Source organism: Quercus suber, unplaced genomic scaffold (assembly GCF_002906115.3).
Source record: "Quercus suber isolate HL8 unplaced genomic scaffold, Cork oak 2.0 scaffold_162, whole genome shotgun sequence".
In the NCBI taxonomy this organism is placed as follows: Eukaryota; Viridiplantae; Streptophyta; class Magnoliopsida; order Fagales; family Fagaceae; genus Quercus; species Quercus suber.
The window spans coordinates 214,885-234,568 of record NW_027069623.1 but is presented as its reverse complement, the minus strand read 5'-3'; the positions used below and the strand labels follow the sequence as shown (position 1 = coordinate 234,568).

Here is a 19,684-nt window from a genome sequence, read left to right as displayed (position 1 = left end):
CTAGATTTCTTGTGTTTCTCTCAAACTTACTGTTTATACCCATAGGGTTATGTTTCATCCAAAGGCACGTATGGAGAATTAAAATGTTTCATAAAACCATTAACAAGGCTTGAAACCTCTTCAATCTTTTTGAACAGTCACCAGAAAATTCTGTAAAAAATCCTGTTTCACAATTTTCGATCGGTCAAAAATTACTTTCGATCAATTGAGTACTCTTTTTGATCGGTCGAATAGGAATCAATTAAGGCACTTGAGATTCCTTTACTTGTAACCGCTTATTGTGATAATAGTAAAGTTTCGAAAGTGGTGACCTGAAAATCACCCGGTGAAAATTTTGCTGTTAGGATTTTCCCATTCATAAATAAATCACCGTGTTATTTATTTTTCGCTGCATAGTTAGTTTATTGGTGATTTATTTATGCTACCACACATTTGCATGTTAATTAACTTAATTAATTCACTTGGCTAAATTAATTGGTTAATTTATTACAAGGAATCAATACGCTTTTGGCCTATCATTTTATATTGTTAATAGATTTATTAAAGAAACGCTAGTTTTATTGCGTTTTTGTAATATAAAAAGTAAGACAAAAAGCAAACTGGTTGTAAAGCTTCTAATTAACCAAACTGACATACGTAACTCATCGAGTTAAGTTCAGAGAACACTAAGGAACTTCACACACACACTTAAATTAAGCTAAAATATAAATTCTATCTACTATCAAAAAAAAGACAATAAACAACAACCAAAACAAAAAAACCCACTATAATATGGATGCCGCCTAAAAATTAAAATAAAAATTAAAATTAAAATAAAAATAAAAAATAAAAACCAACGTCTCTCTACATTTCTACCCGGGTCTGAAAACCTTGCCCCAAACTCGTTATCAAACTTCTCAAGCAGGTTAAGGTCAGCTTCATTTACAGTTCGCTTATGTCTCTTACTCACTTTCTTAAAATCATCTAATGTGATCTTTGGTACCTGGATCTGCAAGTCATCAATTTCCAGAGACACGAATGAATATGAAAATTCAAAGTGGATATAGGGGTCTTAAAAAATACTACCACAAACAAGCTTGACAACAACCAAAAAAAAAAACCCTATGATAATGGAAGAGAAAATCAACACCAAACATGAATCAATGCAATTGAGTGCCACACGCTCTTTTTTCTTTTTCTTTCCAGTATACTAACCCCCTCCCCTCTTTCAAGTTTTTCTTCAATCCTATTTTACATAAGGACTTTTATAGGTTTAAAATTTTTCTTTTCCGGACTTTTATTGACTTACATTGTACTAGCTGTACACATTTTGTGTCTATAATGTAGACTAAGAATTCTCTCTTCCCCATAAATTAACTAACTACTAAAGTAAAGGCAGTCTACGTATCTTCAAGAATTCTATTCATAATTAACTTACTAATTAATATTCATTTCTTGTCTTGAACATCAGTTTCCTAGCTAGTACCTTTGAATTTTGTTTGAGTTTCTCAAGTTCCCGCAATGATTTCTTGTCTGAAACACCAGCATCTTGGCAAGGGACCCACACGTTGTCTTCGGTTTTAATGAAGAATTTTTCCCTAAGAGTTGCACGAATAGAGTGATATAGTGCATCTTTGACCTAAAAGTAACAGTTTTTAGTCATATAATCACTTTGGAGATACTGACATCTAATGTCAAATTGACACTTACGTAGGAGGATATATCTGCACCAGAGAAACCTTTTGTCCCTTTAGCTAAACTCTCTAATCCATTTTTATCAATCATACTAGGAGTTTTCCCAATCTGAATCTGCTCAAATAAAAAACTGGAGGATATTAAACAAGACATAAACTACAAAAGCATAAAGTACAGTGAGTTGCTTTGATTCACCAAATTCATTGCATTACAAGAACTGAAGTACCTCAAATATGCGTTCCCTTGCCTTGTAATCTGGGAGAGGGATATAGATTCGCATATCAAAACGCCTCCTTAGGGCCTACGTTAACTTTGCATTAGCCTCAACCCTAAATCAATATCAAAACAGGAGATTTTGGATTCAATCTCTGTGTTCATTCTACCTCTCATTTAAAATATTAAATTCCCACTTATTGAGCCCCCACTTATTACGGGGAATTTAGACCCACGAGTTACGGAAAGTGTTAGAATTATGGTTAAATTATTAAATTCATATTTTCCTAATAGCTTAAACTTTTGGGATAATTGGTAACTAAAAGGATGAATACAATAATAATAATAACAACAACAATAAAAAGGCCTTAGTCCCAATTTTTTTGTGGCCGACTATGGATCTTCAACAGATTAATCAAGGTCGGCTATATGTATTTTTTCCTACATTTTATTTTATTCAAACTCATCCTCTCTATCCCTTCCTTAATTGATGTCATTTTTTACTATTTCTACTAACGTTATGTTTTTCTTCCTTTGTAATTTTTCTTTACTTCAACTTGAATTGACCTCACTCTTTCCTACAAGTGCATTAGTTGCTCTCCTCTAAGTATGACCAAATTATCTCAAGTGACTCTCCCTCATCTTTTCAACAATAAAGGTCACCCCTATCTTTTTGTGGATTTCTTCATTTCGAATTGTCTATTTCCACTTATCCATTTTAACCATCTCATTTCAGTTATACTTCTTTTATGAATACATTGCTTCTTAAGAACCCAGCATTTAGCCCCATAGAGCATATCTAGTCTTATAACAATCTTATAAAATTTTCCTTTAACTTTATAAGCATTCTACAATCACAAATTTCTTTTTCTTTTTTTTGTTTCTCCACTTCATCCGCAATGCTCTTTTCCTATAATTCACATCATCTTCAATCTCTCAATCTTTATGAATTATTTATCCAAGATATCAAGAGCTCTTATTCTTTAGCATCTCTTCATCATTGAATTTTATATCTCCTTCATCTATATTTATACTTTTACTAAACTTACATTCCATATATTATGTTTTAGTTCAGCTTAATCGAAAGCATTTAGATTCTAGAGTGTCTCTCCAAATATATAATGATAGGTCATAGTATCTTACTTGTGATGCTTTCACTTATTCTCACACTACATACCAGCTCCATCAAACACTTAATTTACTTAATATACTTGGAGGAAAGCCTTTCTTCTCCAAAACCCACTGCATAAACTCTCTAGAGACCATATCATATGTTTTCTCTAGGTTAATAAAGACCATATGAAGAACTTTACAAGCTTCTATATTTTTCCATTAGATGTCTAGTAAGAAAATAACTTCCATGGTAGATTTTCCTAGCATAAAACCAAATTAATTTTCTAATATTGTTGTTTTATGTCTTAACCTATATTTAATCACTCTTTTCCAAAGTTTCAAAGAGTGATTCATAAGTTTAATTTTACAGTAATTTGTACAGTTTTGAATATCCTCATTGTTTTTGTAGATAGCTATTTACGTATTTCTCCTCAACTCATTAGACATATATACTAGAATGTAAAACAAAAAGAAAAATTAAAACCTAAAATTCAAAAGAAAAAAATAGCCTTTCTTTGGGCCACATACATGATTTGAAATTACTTAAGCTTAAATACCTTCAGTTGGGTCACCCATACTAAACATTTCAGTTCAATTTTTCATCAAATCCCTCAAATTCCATTTTGTAAGTATAAAAATGTTCAATAAGATGCCTTTCAAGTAATACCATGAAATGTAAAAAATTCTTACTGAACAGAATAGTAATAAACTAAAAGAAGTTATTGACGAACTACTTGTCCCCAATCTTAATCTAAGCATGTGAATTATAATATATAAAAATGAAGCTTGGAGCAAATTACTCTAAATTTACTTCCAGGGAAAACAAAATACCTGCATATGTACAAGAAGTTCTGATTTGATTCGTCGAGCTGCTTCGTGCTCATTGTTTTCACCTCGTGGGCCACATAAGGAATCAATTTCGTCAATAAAAATAATGGAGGGAACTTTTTTACGAGCCTCTTTAAAAAGATCTTTGACATGCCGTTCACTCTCTCCCATCAATTTAGACACAATCTTCGATGGAGAAATACTGTGTATAAACAGTACACATGTAAATGTGTTGGCAACATTTCATCTATATAAAATGATTGTAAAGCAAACACATCTACATCTATGGGAAATCTGTACATGAACTGTAATAAATGCACCCGAAAATAACTGGTTGGAAGAAGTAGAGAATAAAACAATCGGAAATGGGAATCAATTGAAGCATAATGGCGTAGATGATGAATTCAGAAATTCAACACATTCCAATAATGTGATAATTGCATTGAAAAAGCTTATAAAAGGAGCCAAAGACCCAACCATATGAAGTAAGGAAACTAAATCAACAATATAAAATATTAAGAACTCAAATCCACATTTGCTGAAACTCAAATATCTTTAGATTTCAACAAGAATATTTAATCTATTAAATCTAAATTTAAAGACTTTTGTCCGTCATCTCGATTAATGGACATTGAAAACAAGAGATTTGAATGGTGTTCAATACATCAAAGATAAGAATCAAATAGTGTTAGTAAAAGAAGAAAATATTCATTTCCATTCCTTTATGAATTCTTAGACAAAGTGTAACACTTGCTAGAAGATGAAAATTAGCTCTTTTATCTCTTTCCATGTATAATTCTTTCATCATCAGTTATTGTAATTCATTTGTTTGCTATGTATTGGCATTGGGTTTGGTAAAAATATAAATAGGAAAGTTATATATTTACGTTGTACTTGCAATGTAAATTTACATTGTAAACACACGAGAGGTTGTAACACATTTGCAAAAAGTATATAATATTTTCCACATTTTGTAAATATGTACAATAATTTTCACTTTTTATGTGTCCATAACATAAGTTTATACTGCAAGTTCAATGAAAACATATAAAGTTCCATATAAATATTACCTACAGAAATAAAACTTTGCTTCTGCTGCAATTGCCTTTGCTAGAAGGGTCTTCCCTGTTCCAGGTGGACCAAATAGTAATACAGTCCTCCATGGTTTTCGATTCCCTAAACAGAGGATTAAAACCCAGCCATTCTTATTGGAATTGAAACTTCAGAATATCAGATAAACTAACTAAAAGCAGAGATTAGAAAACCCAAAAGTTAAATACAATGATGGAGGAGGAACTTACCAGTAAAAAATTGAGGATACTTTCTAGGCCATATGGCAGCTTCCATCAATACCCGTTTGCAATCCTGAAGACCACCCACATCATCCAACTTAACATTACTCAACTTCTCAAAATAACTCGATCCCTGGGACTCCTCCGTAGGGTTACCCTGTTGCTGAGGGTTATTTGTCTATAACAGAGAGAGATATATATGTCAATTAGTTCACTCATACAGTTAATCTGCAATAGATATATGCATAAGCAATATATCTAATCAGCGTGTCTGATTTCCCCTGACCTCTCTTTATTCCTCTAACGGGTGAGAGGGGTTCGGAGGCCTGGGCCAGCGAACCAATCATCACAATTTATATGGGTAGTAAATTATTTAGGAGAATAGCCTCGTGATAAAATCGTATTTTGAATATACAAGTTTACTTAAAATCATGTTTTACAAACATAATTTCAACGTAAAGTGTTGAAGTGTAAGTTATTAAGTGCAATTATACCATTTAAATCAACTAAATCTTAAAATTTCAGTTTTTACTATATCGTGTTTTAAAAACAATAGTTCAAGCCAACCATGATTTTTACGATGAAGCTATTCTCCTAAATTATTCTCCCAAACTGCTATTTTTAATAACAAATAATAAAGTAATATTATTTTTGCAAAAGAGAGGTTTTGGGGGGAGAAATTTTTTTAGATCCTTCATTTATGATCTTGGAATAAAAGTTTGGAACTAATGATCTAGGAGGAGATAAATTAGATAATAAAAAAATTTGATCAGGATCCGCCTAAATCAAGCACTCAAAGCCCGCTAAAGACCATGAACATAGCTCAAAAATATTAATCAGACCCAGTACCAGCTTTTTCCAAAGTCCAAATTAATTATAATAATAATTTAAAAAAAAAAAAAAAAAAGCTGATGATACCTGCANTTAACTTTGCATTAGCCTCAACCCTAAAGCAATGTTGATCATAAAATCTTTTCTATCCAGGCCATATGTTAGAAGTATTTTATTTTTTACTTACCTGATCCAAAGCATAAGGAGTATTTGTGGCTGCTAGAATCAGAACATGTTCCACAGCGTCGCTTACATCCTGAAATGTATTGAAGAAAATTTCCATTTCAAGATTACATGTAGATAAGTATAAGGAAACAATGTATGATAATGTCATGTATTAACTATTTGAGATTAAATTTTATAAGGATATAGTGTAAAACCATGTTTTACACTATATCCTTATAAACTCTCAACCAAATTGAGAGTTTATTAAGAAGTTATTAGGTGTGATTAGATGTATTAAATTTTAAGTAAAAATCTTATATGGCAAAATCTCTTATTGGATAGTGTAAAACATTGGTTTTGCTTTAGGGTTTGTGCCCTAAAATCCAATTTATTGGCATGTCATGAATAATTAAGTTGTTTAATTGCATGAGACCATTTATGAACTAATGGGACATTATCTTAGTCCATGAGATGCATATATGTGATTTATGTGAAAAGTCACAGAAAGATATAAATCACAAGTTCTTTGTAAACTCAGAATTTTAGTTCGTAGTCGGTGATGAAATTGGGCATTTCATCTGCGAAGACTATAACATATAACTAAGATGATTTGTCTTGATCATGGAAGTGGAGACTTCTAGTTGGTATGTTGATATGTTTTAAGAGTTAAGACATATTGAACTGGACCGCTGTGAGATTTATTATTCTCCTAATGACTGTCAAATGAATAATAAAGCTCACGACTTCTATTTACATCAACTCTAAATCCTGAGAGAATAATGGACCTGATCATGAGATGTAGGTTCTTTGATATATCAGGAGTGAGATCTATAAGTTATGGTCAAAACCTCAGTATGTTGGGCAGCCGCATTTAGTGTTGATGGGACATGTATTTTCAAGATGGAATTCATAATCTCTTAACGGAGATATAAAATATTCTCTTGAGATAAGTTTAATGGGTTTGGTTATTCAGAGTGTTGGGCCCAACCACTTTAGTAAAGAGTTACTAAAGTATATATTTATGGAATTGGATTTATAAATATATGATGAATAACATAAAGGATTAAACCGGGTACTCAAGGATTAAGATGTAGTAACCTTCAAAGTGGCAGTCAATATTAATGACTTTGTATTACTACGAATATTTTAATGAAGGGGTTGAATGTATAATAAAGTCTTGGGAAATAATTTATAGATAAGGCCTAGAGTGCAATTATATTCTTATAGTGGTATTGAATATAATTAATGGTAACTTTGGACTTGTCAAGAGTTGACGGAAAAGCCCAAGGCCATTGGAGCTAGTGTCTTATTGGTCCCTTTGGTCCCATCTCAAGCCACAAACTAAAGCCCAATTGGGTAGGCCCAAAAGGCTAACCCAATTAGAAATCAGTCATTATTTAATAAGTGTTATTAAATAAAGAAACTAAGTAAATGGTTTTAACGTACGTAGATACAAAGAAAAAGAAATAGTTTTTCTCCACAAGGAGAAGGAGAAGGATTTTTCTTTGGGAATCTATGTACAAAAGACTGATTGAGAGACCACACATCTTGGGCACCATGTGGAATTGAGATGAAGATTGAAGGTATTCTCAAGTTTGTTTTGAAATTCACTGCACCAAGGTACGCTTTCTATTCTTTGATTCTAGTAATTCATGGTTACATGTTTATCTTTCATGATTGAAGTAGATCCGTGTTTTTGTTGCTTCCGCTGCGTGTTTTTTGTATGAGATACAAAAACCCAACAATGGTATCAGAGCGGTCTTCAATATCATGCTTGTATAACATGTGATTGAATTTTAGAATCAAAGAAAAAAACGTTTTATTGGTGTTCTAGTTTTCTGCAGTAAAATATTTCTGCATAACAGTGTTCTTTTATGAAAGACGTCGTTTAAATTTTGTGAATATTAATGTAACTGAACTGCTTCGGTTGTTGGCAATTGGGCTTAGTTATTCGAAGTGGTTCATGTTCTTGTTGATTATGATACGGTGCCATGTTTTCGTAGTATTGATTCACGTTAAACACAGTGGTTCTTGATTATGCTTCTTTTGATAACTGTTGCTGATGCCATGATTTAGTATATGAGATATACATATTGGTTCGTATTATCAATGACCTATGTGAATGCATCAAGTTATAGTGCCGTATCATGATTAAGCATCTGATGTGTTAATGGAGTTCGCATGTATCAAGGATTCTATTGAATCCGTATATTATATAAATATGGGCTGATATGCAAAACGTTTGTATAAAAGATGGCCCATATTATATCCTTTTATGAAGGTGTTGACTTCATTGTTTAATAAAAGGATTCATCATATTGACGCATGCCTTGCATTATATATTTATTTATTTAGTGATCAAACAGTAAATTAATGCTAGGATTATGAATTTTATTCCTAATAAGATTAGGATTATGTTTTCAAGGATTTCTAGCATATTAGGGTTCTTCATCTTGATATTGAAAACCCTAATGTTTGATCTGAAAATCTTCCTTGATAAAATCAAAAAGGTGTTTTTGGAAGAGAACTCAAAAAGGGTTAGTTGTTTGTTCAAGAAAAACCCTAGAAAACTGCCTTAGAAAATTTCTGGAAATTCAAGTTTCACGAGTTTCGATCGATCAAAACTTTCGATCGATCGAGTGAAACAGTGATCAGACCTTTTAATTAGATTGATTTTCGATTGATAGTCGATCGATCGAATTTGTTTTTCGATCGATCGAGAGGCAATCGAGTATCGATCGAACAAGTCAGAAGGTCAAGTTCAAATATTTTAATTTTTTCGATCAATCGAGGGGCACATTCGATCGATCGAAAGAAATAAAATTAGAAATTTTTTCTAAGTGTTTTCAAGTTTTTTTAAGAGCAAGGTTATGTGTGATTAGATTACACATGGTTCTAACTAATAGACCTAATGAGATCAAAGATATTAGTTAAATAGAACTCTTGGTACTAAATCATTTAATGATTGATAATCCTTAATTTATTTTAATTAGAGGTTTTTAATGAGATTAAAATTCTAATTAAAGTTATATAGTTTCTAATGAGATTAGAATACTTTGCCTAGTAAATTAAGGATAGAGTTCTATATAACTAATTTTTGATTCATTAGTGTTTAAGGAATCCTAAATGGTTTAGGACTTCCATTTTAGTTAGTGATTCTAATAAGATTAGAGTCTTTGATTAAGTGCAAGGTTATTAGTTGTGATGGGATCACAATTATTTGAAGAAAAACCCAAATAATGAGTGGGAGTGATGAAATAACCCTTTTGTTAAGTTTATTGTAATGTGAATAAATACCTTGTCTTGACTTCGAGTTTGCATTCCATGCGGAGGGTATTTACTTCACGGATTACAAGGTTAAACTTCTTTGTGATTGCGCGAATGTTCGTTACGCTATTGTGATGTGACATAGTTACATCACATTGAATTTAAACAATTAACACATTTGATGTGTAGGGTTAAAATTGTGATTAGATCACAGTGATTTCAAGACACTTCACTTGTTTAAAATTTCTAGTGGGAGAGAGATACAAGGGTTGGATCTCACGCCTCCATTGTTGGTTCATAGTGGTGTGGGGTAAACATCTCGTCTTGGCCTCGAGCCTTGCGTTCCATGCGGAGGATGTTTATTTCATGGTACTACAAGATTGAATTTCCTGGTTTATAGTGGTTTGATCAAACACCTTGTCTTAGCCTCGAGCTTTGCATTCCATGCGGAGGGTGTTTTTATCATGGTACTACAAAATAAGCCTGTTAAAGGGATGAAATGTGGCTACACATGATTCTAGACAATGGTGTACACTAGACTAAGTTTGATAGCATCCTCTATGCTGAGTTCTTGCTATTATTACTTAGAGGCCAAAGGAAAAGCGGCAAATTATTTTTGTTTGGTAAGAGTTACCATGATAGCATTAATAAAGAGAATCTCGCCTGATCATAGTGATTGATATTCACTCTATGCTGAGGAATATTAATTGCGGGATTAGGTTGTCGTTGCACCTAGTATAGTATGTTTTCGGGTTCCATATTATATGGTTATGGTGCAAAATGATAATGTCCTGGTATTTAAGTTCAAGGTCTCAAAATAAAGTTGTCATAAATTTTGTCCTCTAGCTACTATTTTAGTTGAATCACATTAACTAAGAAATAATTTTGGACATGGTGCTTAAAGGAGCTGAAGTAAATATTCATGTTTTGATTCAGCATTGTCATAATTTCCTATACATGATGCATTTATGGAAGATAGCTTATGATATGATCATAGTCTCCATTGAAATGCTAATATGTTATATTGGCTTCTATCTCAATTGTGCTACTGCATGAGATGCAAGAGTTAGTACTAAACTTAGACTTTATATCAAGTCTAAATGAGATGTTTGGTATGAATCATATTGAGTGCTAAGAAAGGCTTAAGGAGTTCCAATTCTATATCATTTTATGAAAATGTTTTAATCTTAAAATGAATTGGAATTCTTGGATGTAGAGATTAAATGTTAATCTCATATGGATATGATCCATAAGTCCTTGTTAGAATCATTTGATCAATTCAGATTGTTTTGAAAATAAATTCTTTTTATATTATCTGAATTGATTAATGAATTCTATGTAACAGAAGACATCCTAAAAGCTAAGGCTAGGATCAATATGATTTAATTCAAATTCTTAGCCTAAACCGAAAGGTAAGGGTGATAAGAAGAGGAATTATAATACCAAACAGATGGACAAGTTAGTTGCCCTAGTAATTGCCAAAAGGAAATTAGTCTCAAAAGCATGACCAAAAGGAAATTTTTTTCTGTTTTGGTAAAGCTAAGCATTGTCCATGATTGTTTTCTAGATGGAAATTTATATGTTTTACTTTTTAAAGAGAAAGTTTCCATCCTTTGGTTTTGTATATTTTGGCACTTATATCTAGATCTTATTAATCTAAATGGTATTCAAGATTGGTGAAAGATGGGCTTTTAGAACCATTATTTTGTTATATTCACAATCTATGAATTCTATTTAGAGGATAATATGATCTAGGGTTCCTTTTTGTAAAGGAATAAAGTTTCAATGACATCTTTAAGTCAGTGCATATAAAGGAGAATAGGCGACTCTGGTAGTAACGCTGCTTGTTTTTACTTCCAAAAGATCGCCGAGCTAAATCAAAGGTTCCGACAAAGATATTGCGGTACGAGGGTGGGATTGTTACAAATATGATACTTATAGTAGTTTGTGTCGGTGGAATGTATTAGATGATTTCCAGCTGTTTAGGTTTATTTCCATCCAATTTCGAAGAGTAATATTCCTTTCGACTGAAAACTAGCAGTATAATAAAATAATTTTTAAATATGTGAATAATGTCGTAGAACTCATTCTTAATAAAAAAATTTACTGAAAAAAAAGTTTGTGGGTCTCATAAACATTACATAGACCCGCTAATAAACACAAACATACAACACAAACGTTGAAAATGCGATCCGAACTCCACCTAAAAGTTCATTTTGCTTACTCTTTCAAAAGTAGTTTCCACCTAACTCTCTGTCTATATATTTTTTTTTTCATTTTATTTAAATATTAAAAAAGTTAATCAATGTCTTAAGGTATTAATTTGTAGAATATTTTTAAAATATTTAATGAGAAAAGAAGGGAACAACCTTTTTTTTATTATAAATTCTTAGATTATGTTTGGTAATAGTTTTTATTTTCTATTTTTAAAAACTTATTTTTGGGAATATAAAGAAAAAACAATTTTTTGTATTTTTGAAATAAAAAACATATTTGATTAGTTGAAATTGTTTTTTTTAGAAAGGTTAGTTGAAATTAAAATGATAGTTTTTTGAAGAAAAAAATAGAAAATATTAAAATATATTATTACTAAGATTTAAACTATAATGCTAACTCATTAAATGAGATAAATTTATTAAATTAAATGTGTGTTTTTATTAACTTTTGAAAATTAGAAACTGAAAACAGTCTTTTACATGTTTTCAGTTTCCTCCACAAATTGAGTTTTGATAACAATTTTTGTTTTCTATCCATTTTTTGTTGTCAAATAAGTTTTTTAGTCTCAAAAATAGAAAATTGTTTTTGAAAACATAAAATAAGGGGAAAAAACAGTTACCAAACATACCCTTATATTTCCTTAAGAAAATGATATCAAAAATTTCTTAAAATAGTCTATTAATAAATGCCCTAAAAACACCCACTAACAAGCATCTTTAAACTTGCCCCACCGTCCCTTAAAAGTTACCATGGCTTTTGAGTGGAGTTGTGATATGTCTTTATCTTTATGTTAGAACTCATTTCTCTCTCCTTGTGTGTGTTTGTTTCTCAAAAAAAAAAAAAAAAAAAACCAGCATCTTTAAATAATTATTTCTTCATTATTTATTTATTCTTACTTTAATCTTCCTTCGTTCAATTTTTTAATCTTTCTAACTTATATTTTATTTTGACCTCACCAATTTTTTATCTTTTCTTTTGCTAATAAATAGTAACTCTTCAAACTAAGAAACTGACTACTCATGGTCATTTTCTTTTTTGCATTTTAGAGAGACCATTGAAGTTGTATTAAGGATTTACTCTTTAAAATAAAGATAATTTTGGTTTTAGTTAAGCTATTGGATAACAAGAGCTCTAAGAAATTTTTCTAGGATATTTATTAAAAAATTAAATTATACAAAATATTACCACATACCTTTTTTATAAAGGTCATTCCACAAGTATAAATGCTTGTGGGATGTGGAGGGGTAAGGGCCGGGGTTTAAGTCTCTAGAAGAGAACTTCACAGACATATACACTTAAATTAGGTTAGAGTAGAATTTCTATCTTATATCAAAAAAGAACTTTGATAGATCAACATAAATAAATAAATAACACGAAAATACATAAGATTTTACAATTTCCTTATACTAACAAAATTAAAAAGCAAAAAGAATCTAATAGTAGATAAAGTAAGAACTGAGAATACTGATATGAGAATAATAAAATAAGAAAGATATGAAATGATGAGAGAGAGAGAGAGAGAGAGAGAGAGAGAGAGAGAGAGAGAAACGGATAATAACTACTATGAGTGCAACTTACGATTATGAATTATTGGGAGTTTTATTTTTTATTTTTGAATAAGTTTATTGTTGAATGTTTTGTTCATTTGTTGTTGTTTGGCCTATTTTTACTGTTATTTGAGATAGTTTTTTTGTTCTTATTTGGGTTATTTTTTACTCTTTTAGGGATTGAGGATTATGTTTTGTGAACCAAATTTACTTTTATAAGTAATGCTATAGACACAACATTTCTAACTTAGTATAGCAAAAAAAATGAATTAGAGATTGTGGTGGATCCATGTGTGAGTTGGCAAATTAATTTTAAAAAGTTATGATATTTTATTGTGTACATATCATTAATCTTTTTTTAATTATTGATCTCAAATTTTTGCAATTCTCAAGTGAAAGTGTTCAAATTATATTTTTTGTTAATGTAGAGAAAACAAATTAATTTAAAAGTAATTATGTATATCCATATTTTTTAATATATATATATATGAGATAGGTTCAAGTTATACCTAGTATAACTCTAAAAAGTTACACATTTTTTAAACCGTTGGTGTAGGGTTAAGGGCTTAAATCATATATTGGGCCTTAGGCCTGGTCTGAGAACATGAATGGTCCGAGGAGGAATAAATAGTTATGGGTGGTTCCAATTTGGGGTCTGATAAGCAGGGAATGAATGGAAAGTGGTCTGAGGAGGAATTTCTCCTCGAATACAATAAATATAGCTCAAATGTGTACTCCAGATAATCAAGGTAACCTTCTAGGAAGGTCTAGCGATAGGGACATGCGTCCTGAACGTCCAGAGAGAATGAAAGCTAAGAAATATCTTAGGAAAAGCTGCTACCACCGCATTGAATGCCCTGCAACTAGCTTTTTTTCTGCATTTATGTGGAGAGGACCCCTGAACAGTGCTGCCTTGGCTACTCCAACTCACAGAAAATCAGAGAGGGTGTCTGATGGGACAAGTACTCAAGTAGTGGCTCAAATGATCGACAAGTGTAGGATCAAGATAGTCCAAAAGGGACTATATAATAGGTGGGATATTCCATGGATGGAGGATTGAAAAAATAGAAATAAAATATTGTAGCAGTCAAAATTGTACTTGTACTCTATTTAATTGATTCATATGAAGAACTACCTCCTCGGACATCAAGTTCATTCATACCAGTACCTTTTATTTGTGTTTGATTGTCATCTAATTCCATATTAGCTGTTATCCAATTCATTGGGACCTAGTTCTTTAACCCATTCTCTACAAATTTATTATACTGGGCTCATTGGGCCAATATCCCATAAACTTTGGGCTTGGGCTACAAAACGTGTCCCTACAATTGGCGCTATCTATGGGAAGAACTTGTGCAATAGTGAGTGCAACGCTTAGCTATCAGGTCCATACTATGCAGAGCCTTTGGGATCCCAGTATGGCGATCCGTTTGTCAATCTTGAGTAGAGAGGTAACCGTGAGGGAAGTGTGCATACCGCACATACTGATAGGAGTCAAGCTCGAGGTGGAACCCATATCTCCCGTGCAAAGAGTAACAAGGACCTGCAACTGGAGATTGACCAGTTAAAGAGGAAGTTGCGCCATACACGATGAGACTGAGCCCCCTCTAACTCTGACGTTTCCTCTGAGGAAGAAGAGGATGTTAGTTATAGGCAAAAGTCAAGAACTCCACCTAACGAATCTTTTTCCTATGAAGTAGAACACCATCATGAACATAGACATAAGAGCCCACCATGCAGAGGCTTGGGAAATGACACTATGAGCAGGACGTTGAACCAGATTTCCAAATTGCCCTTCACACGCAATATTGAGGGGGCAATACTCCCTCGCCGATTCCACCAGCCAACGTTCACCATCTACAACGGTCGAACGGATCTTGTGGAGCATGTGAGCCACTTCAACCAAAGAATGGTCGTTCATTCCAAGAATGAGGCCTTGATGTGTAAGGTGTTTCCATCTAGTCTGGGACTAATGGCGATGAGATGGTTTGATAGCCTGAGGGGAGATTCCATAAGTTCCTTTAAAGAGCTGACCCAAGCATTCGGCTCTCGTTTTATTACATGCAGCAGTGTTCCCCGGCCTTTAGACTCTCTATTGTCCATGTCCATGAGAGAGGGGGAGATCGTGAAAGCATACTCAGACAGATACTGGGAGATGTTTAACGAGATAGATGGTGACTTTGATGATGTGGTCATCAGTACTTTTGAAGTTGGCCTCCTAGCCGAGCGTGGTTTAAGGAAATCTTTGACTGGCAAACCTGTCACCAGTGTGTGCTGACTCATAGATCGAATTGGCAAGTATAAAAGGGTTGAGGAAGACCAGTAGTAGGGGAAATGAAAGGTTAAGGTTATCCCTTAGGAGATGAGGGATTTCAAGTCGGACCGATATAATAACAACTGGCCACAAAGAGATTTTGCTTGGTAGTCAGAGTCTACTAATACTCAGGCGATCAATGCAGTGTTTCGAGAACCGGTGCATCAGATTCTTGAAAAGATTAATAATGAGTCATTCTTCAGATGGACAAATAATATGGCGAGGAACCCCATAAGACGCAATCAGAGCCTTTATTGCCACCACCACCAGGACCAGGGACACACCACCGAGGACTACAGGAATTTGTGGGATCATTTGGATCAGCTAGTCCGAGAGGGAAAACTTAAGCAACTCTTGCATCACTTTAGTGGCCAGGGGGGCCAGATAAATTCAGAACCCCAAAGAGATGATTCCTCAAGACTTCCCTTGGGAACAATAAACGTCATCTTCGCTGCTTCAGGGAGAACCAGATCCTATCCCTCCAGAGTGATGTCTGTTGCTCGGCTACCTACCGAGGACGCTAATTTGAAGCCAAAGAGAGCTAGAATAGAAATCCAACCGATTCTGGGCTTCTCAGACCAGAATAAGATCAAAACCATCCAACCTCATGATGATACTTTAGTGGTCATACTCAGGATTGGGGGCTACGATGTGAAAAAGGTGTTGGTAGACTAGGCCAATGGTGTTCAGATTATGTACCCCGACCTATAGAAGGGGCTGAATTTGAGACCCAATGACCTAACATCCTACGATTTCCCTCTGGTAAGTTTCGATGGGAAGACTGTCATTCTGAGGAGTCAGATTAGACTACCCGTATAGACCAGTTCAGAAGTAGTGGAGGTGGATTTCATCGTGGTTAACGCTTATTCATCCTACACGGCCATTGTGGCCAGACCTTGGTTTCATGCCCTAAGAGCCGTTTCTTCCATTCTGCACCAAAAGGTGAAGTATCCATCGGAGAGCCAAGTTAAGGAGATCCTAAGAAGTCAATCCACGACTAGGCAATGCTTGATGGTTGCCATCTTACATCAGCCTGAGGCTAAGTCCTCGGCCTTTGAGGAGAGGGGCTTATAGCAATCAAAAACTCCGGTGTCAGCAGACCATGAATTAGTCGAGGCGGCGAAGTGTGAAGATCTAGAAAAGGTTGTTATTGGTGACGATCTGGAGAAGTTCTTTTAGGTTATAACTCAACTACCTCCTTAAGAGAAGGAAGAGCTAATAGAGTTCCTTAGGAAAAATGTTGATGTATTCGAGTGGAATGCTTACAAACCCCTAGGGGTGAATCCGAGCTTCATCTGCCATCATTTGAATGTCAATCCATCTGTCACTCCCAAAAAGCAACCACCTCGCCACTCATCCAATGACCATTCTAATACTGTCAAAGACGAGGTGATGATGCTTAAGTAGGCGGGGGCTATCAAGGAAGTTTTCTACCTTGAGTGGCTGGCCAATACTGTGATGGTGAAGAAGAAGAATAGAAAGTGGCGAGTATATGTGAATTTCACAAATCTAAACAAGGCTTTCCCAAAAGGTCCCTTCCCAATGCCTAGAATAGACCAATTGGTGGATGCCATTGTAGGCCATTCTCGGATGAGCTTCTTAGATGCCTTTCAACGATACCATCAAATACCACTAGCCCTGGATGATCAGGAAAAGACAGCTTTTGTCACTCCCACTAGAAACTACCACTACAAAGTGATGCCCTTTGGCTTAAAAAATGCAGGATCTACCCATCAAAAAATGATGACTAAAATGTTTGAACCATAATTTGGCAAAAGTATTGAGGTCTATATAGACGACATGGTAGTGAAGAGTAAGGTGGTGTCCGAATATGTTGGAGATCTCAGAAACATTTTTGAAATCTTGAGGAAACATAAGTTGCGCCTTAATGCTTCCAAATGCTCTTTTGGTGTGGGATTAGGCAAGTTTCTAGGCTACATGGTGAAACACCAGGGAATTGAGGTTAACCCTGATCAAATCAAGGCAATTAACAACTTGCAACTGCCTTGGAATCCTAAGGAAGTCTAGAAGTTAACCGGAATGACCGCTGCCTTAAACCGGTTTATCTCTCGATCAATGGATAGATGCAGACCTTTCTTCCTCTTGATGAATAAATGGAAGGGATTCGAGTGGATCAAAAAGTGTGCTTTGACATTCCAGTAGCTTAAGGAATATCTCTGTCATCCACCCATCATGTCCAGCCCTAAAATGGATGAAGTCCTGTTTGCTTATATTGCTGTAACCCCTCATGCTATAAGCTTGGTGTTAATACAAGTTGACGACGGCGTACAAATGCTAGTTTATTATATGAACAGGTCGTTACATGAGGCCGAGGTCCGTTATCTGCCACTAGAAAAGGCCATCTTAGCAGTAGTACACGCTACACGTAAACTCCCACATTATTTCTAGGCACATACAATTGTTGCCCTAACTCAGCTTCAACTCAAATCTCTGCTCCAAAGTGCTGACTACACAGGGAGGATTGCCAAATGGGGAACGATCCTAAGGGTTTTTGACATCAAGTACATGCCTCGTACCTCTGTTAAAGGCCAGGTCCTCGCGAATTTAGTGGACGAGTTCACTGGATCCCCACTTGAGAAAGAGGTAGAAACACAACACATGGATGGAAAATCGGTTAGAACAATCTCGTGCCGAAGAGGTGGCTAAAGTGGCCAAGGAGTCAGCGTGTGAGTTACCATTCCTAGGAATATATAGCAAGCTGAAAGATTCGAACCCTGACTGCAGATGTTTAACTCGGCTCAAGTATCCCTGCATTCTTTCATCCTTTGCCTCAAACTCCCCCTGTACTTGACCCACAATCAACCTTGAATCCGAGAATAACTTTACTGCCTTTCCCCCCATCTTTTGGACCATACTCATCCCCATCAATAGGGCTTCGTATTCCGCCTCATTATTTGTTTCCGAGAAGCCTAGCCTTAATGCTTTTTCAATAATGATTCCCTCGGGGGATATCAGCACTAGCCCCACTCCAGAGCCTCTCTAGTTTGCAGCACCATCCACGTATGCCTCCCAATGGGAAGGGCCTTGTTGAGAAATCATACCAACCGATTTTTCATCCATGTCTGATGTCAGCTTTACTTCTTCTAATCGGGGCTCCGTGAACTCGACTACCAAATCAGCAAGCACCTGGCCCTTGACCGAGGTGCGTGGCATGTACTTGATATCAAAAGCCCCTAGGATCGTCCCCCATTTTGCAATTCTTCCAGTGTAGTCTGCACTTTGGAGAATAGCCCTGAGTGGAAGTTGGGTGAGAACAATGACTGTATGGGCTTGGAAATAATTTGGGAACTTTCGCGTACCGAGCACCACTGCTAGAATAGCCTTTTCCAATGGTAAATAACGAATCTCGGCTTCATGCAACAACTTGCTTAAACAATAAACGGGTCTCTGTACACCGCCATCTGCTCAGATCAGCACCAAACTTACAACATCGGGAGCTACAGCGATATATGCAAATAAGACCTCGTCGGGCTCAGGGCTGGACATGATTGGTGGTCGAGCTAGATAATCTTTTAATTGCTGGAAGGCCACAGCACACTCTTCTGTCCACTCGAACCCTTTCCACTTGTTAAGTAAGGAAAAGAAAGGCTGACACCTATCCGCTGATCGGGAGATAAATCGATTTAGGGCTGCCATCATCCCCGTCAGTTTCTGAACCTCCTTGGGATTCCGAGGAGCTTGCAACTCATTGTTGGCCTTTATCTGATCAGGGTTGACCTCAATTCCTCTGTGAGTCACCATATATCCTAGAAACTTGCCTGATCCCACACCAAATGAGCACTTAGAAGCGTTCAAGCGTAGCTTGTGTTTCCGGAGAACTTCAAAGGTACTTTCTAGGTCTTTTACATGCTCGACCACCACTTTGCTCTTCACCACCATGTCATCTATGTAAATCTCAATATTTCTTCACAGTTGTGGTTCAAACATCCTCGTCATCATCCTTTGGTAAGTAGAACCTGCATTTTTCAAGCCGAATGGCATCACCTTATAGTGGTAGTTACCCATGGGAGTTACAAAGGCAGTCTTCTCCTGGTCATTCAGGGCTAAGGGTATCTGATGATAGCCTTGTAATGCGTCCAAGAAACTCATTCGAGGGTGTTCGACAGTGGCATCTATTAGCTGATCGATTTTTGGTATAGGAAATGGATCTTTAGGGCATGCCTTATTTAAGTTAGTGAAGTCCACACATACTCGCCATTTCC

At 35.0% G+C, this 19,684-nt stretch overlaps 2 protein-coding genes and 1 long non-coding RNA gene across 3 annotated transcripts; 1 reads left to right on the top strand and 2 right to left on the bottom strand.

Annotated features, from left to right (window-relative positions):
* Window positions 1-590: 590 nt before the first annotated feature.
* Window positions 591-6,249, bottom strand: LOC112032988 (protein SUPPRESSOR OF K(+) TRANSPORT GROWTH DEFECT 1). Its single transcript, XM_065777725.1, has 5 exons — window positions 6,139-6,249; window positions 1,901-1,975; window positions 1,690-1,788; window positions 1,466-1,618; window positions 591-988 (listed from the first exon to the last, which is right to left on the bottom strand). Exons 1-5 carry the CDS (start codon window positions 6,232-6,234, stop codon window positions 722-724), a joined length of 690 nt encoding a protein of 229 aa, XP_065633797.1. The 5' UTR covers window positions 6,235-6,249; the 3' UTR covers window positions 591-721.
* LOC136069324 (uncharacterized) lies at window positions 3,856-5,446 on the bottom strand. Its single transcript, XR_010630549.1, has 3 exons — window positions 5,130-5,446; window positions 4,899-5,004; window positions 3,856-4,030 (listed from the first exon to the last, which is right to left on the bottom strand). It is a non-coding gene; the product is annotated as an uncharacterized LOC136069324 (long non-coding RNA).
* Window positions 6,250-14,906: 8,657 nt separating the features above from the next.
* On the top strand, window positions 14,907-16,136 carry LOC136069316 (uncharacterized). The gene is made up of 2 exons (XM_065777709.1): window positions 14,907-15,416; window positions 15,573-16,136. The coding sequence occupies exons 1-2, from the start codon at window positions 14,907-14,909 to the stop codon at window positions 16,134-16,136; spliced, it is 1,074 nt and encodes a 357-aa protein (XP_065633781.1).
* Window positions 16,137-19,684: the final 3,548 nt, after the last annotated feature.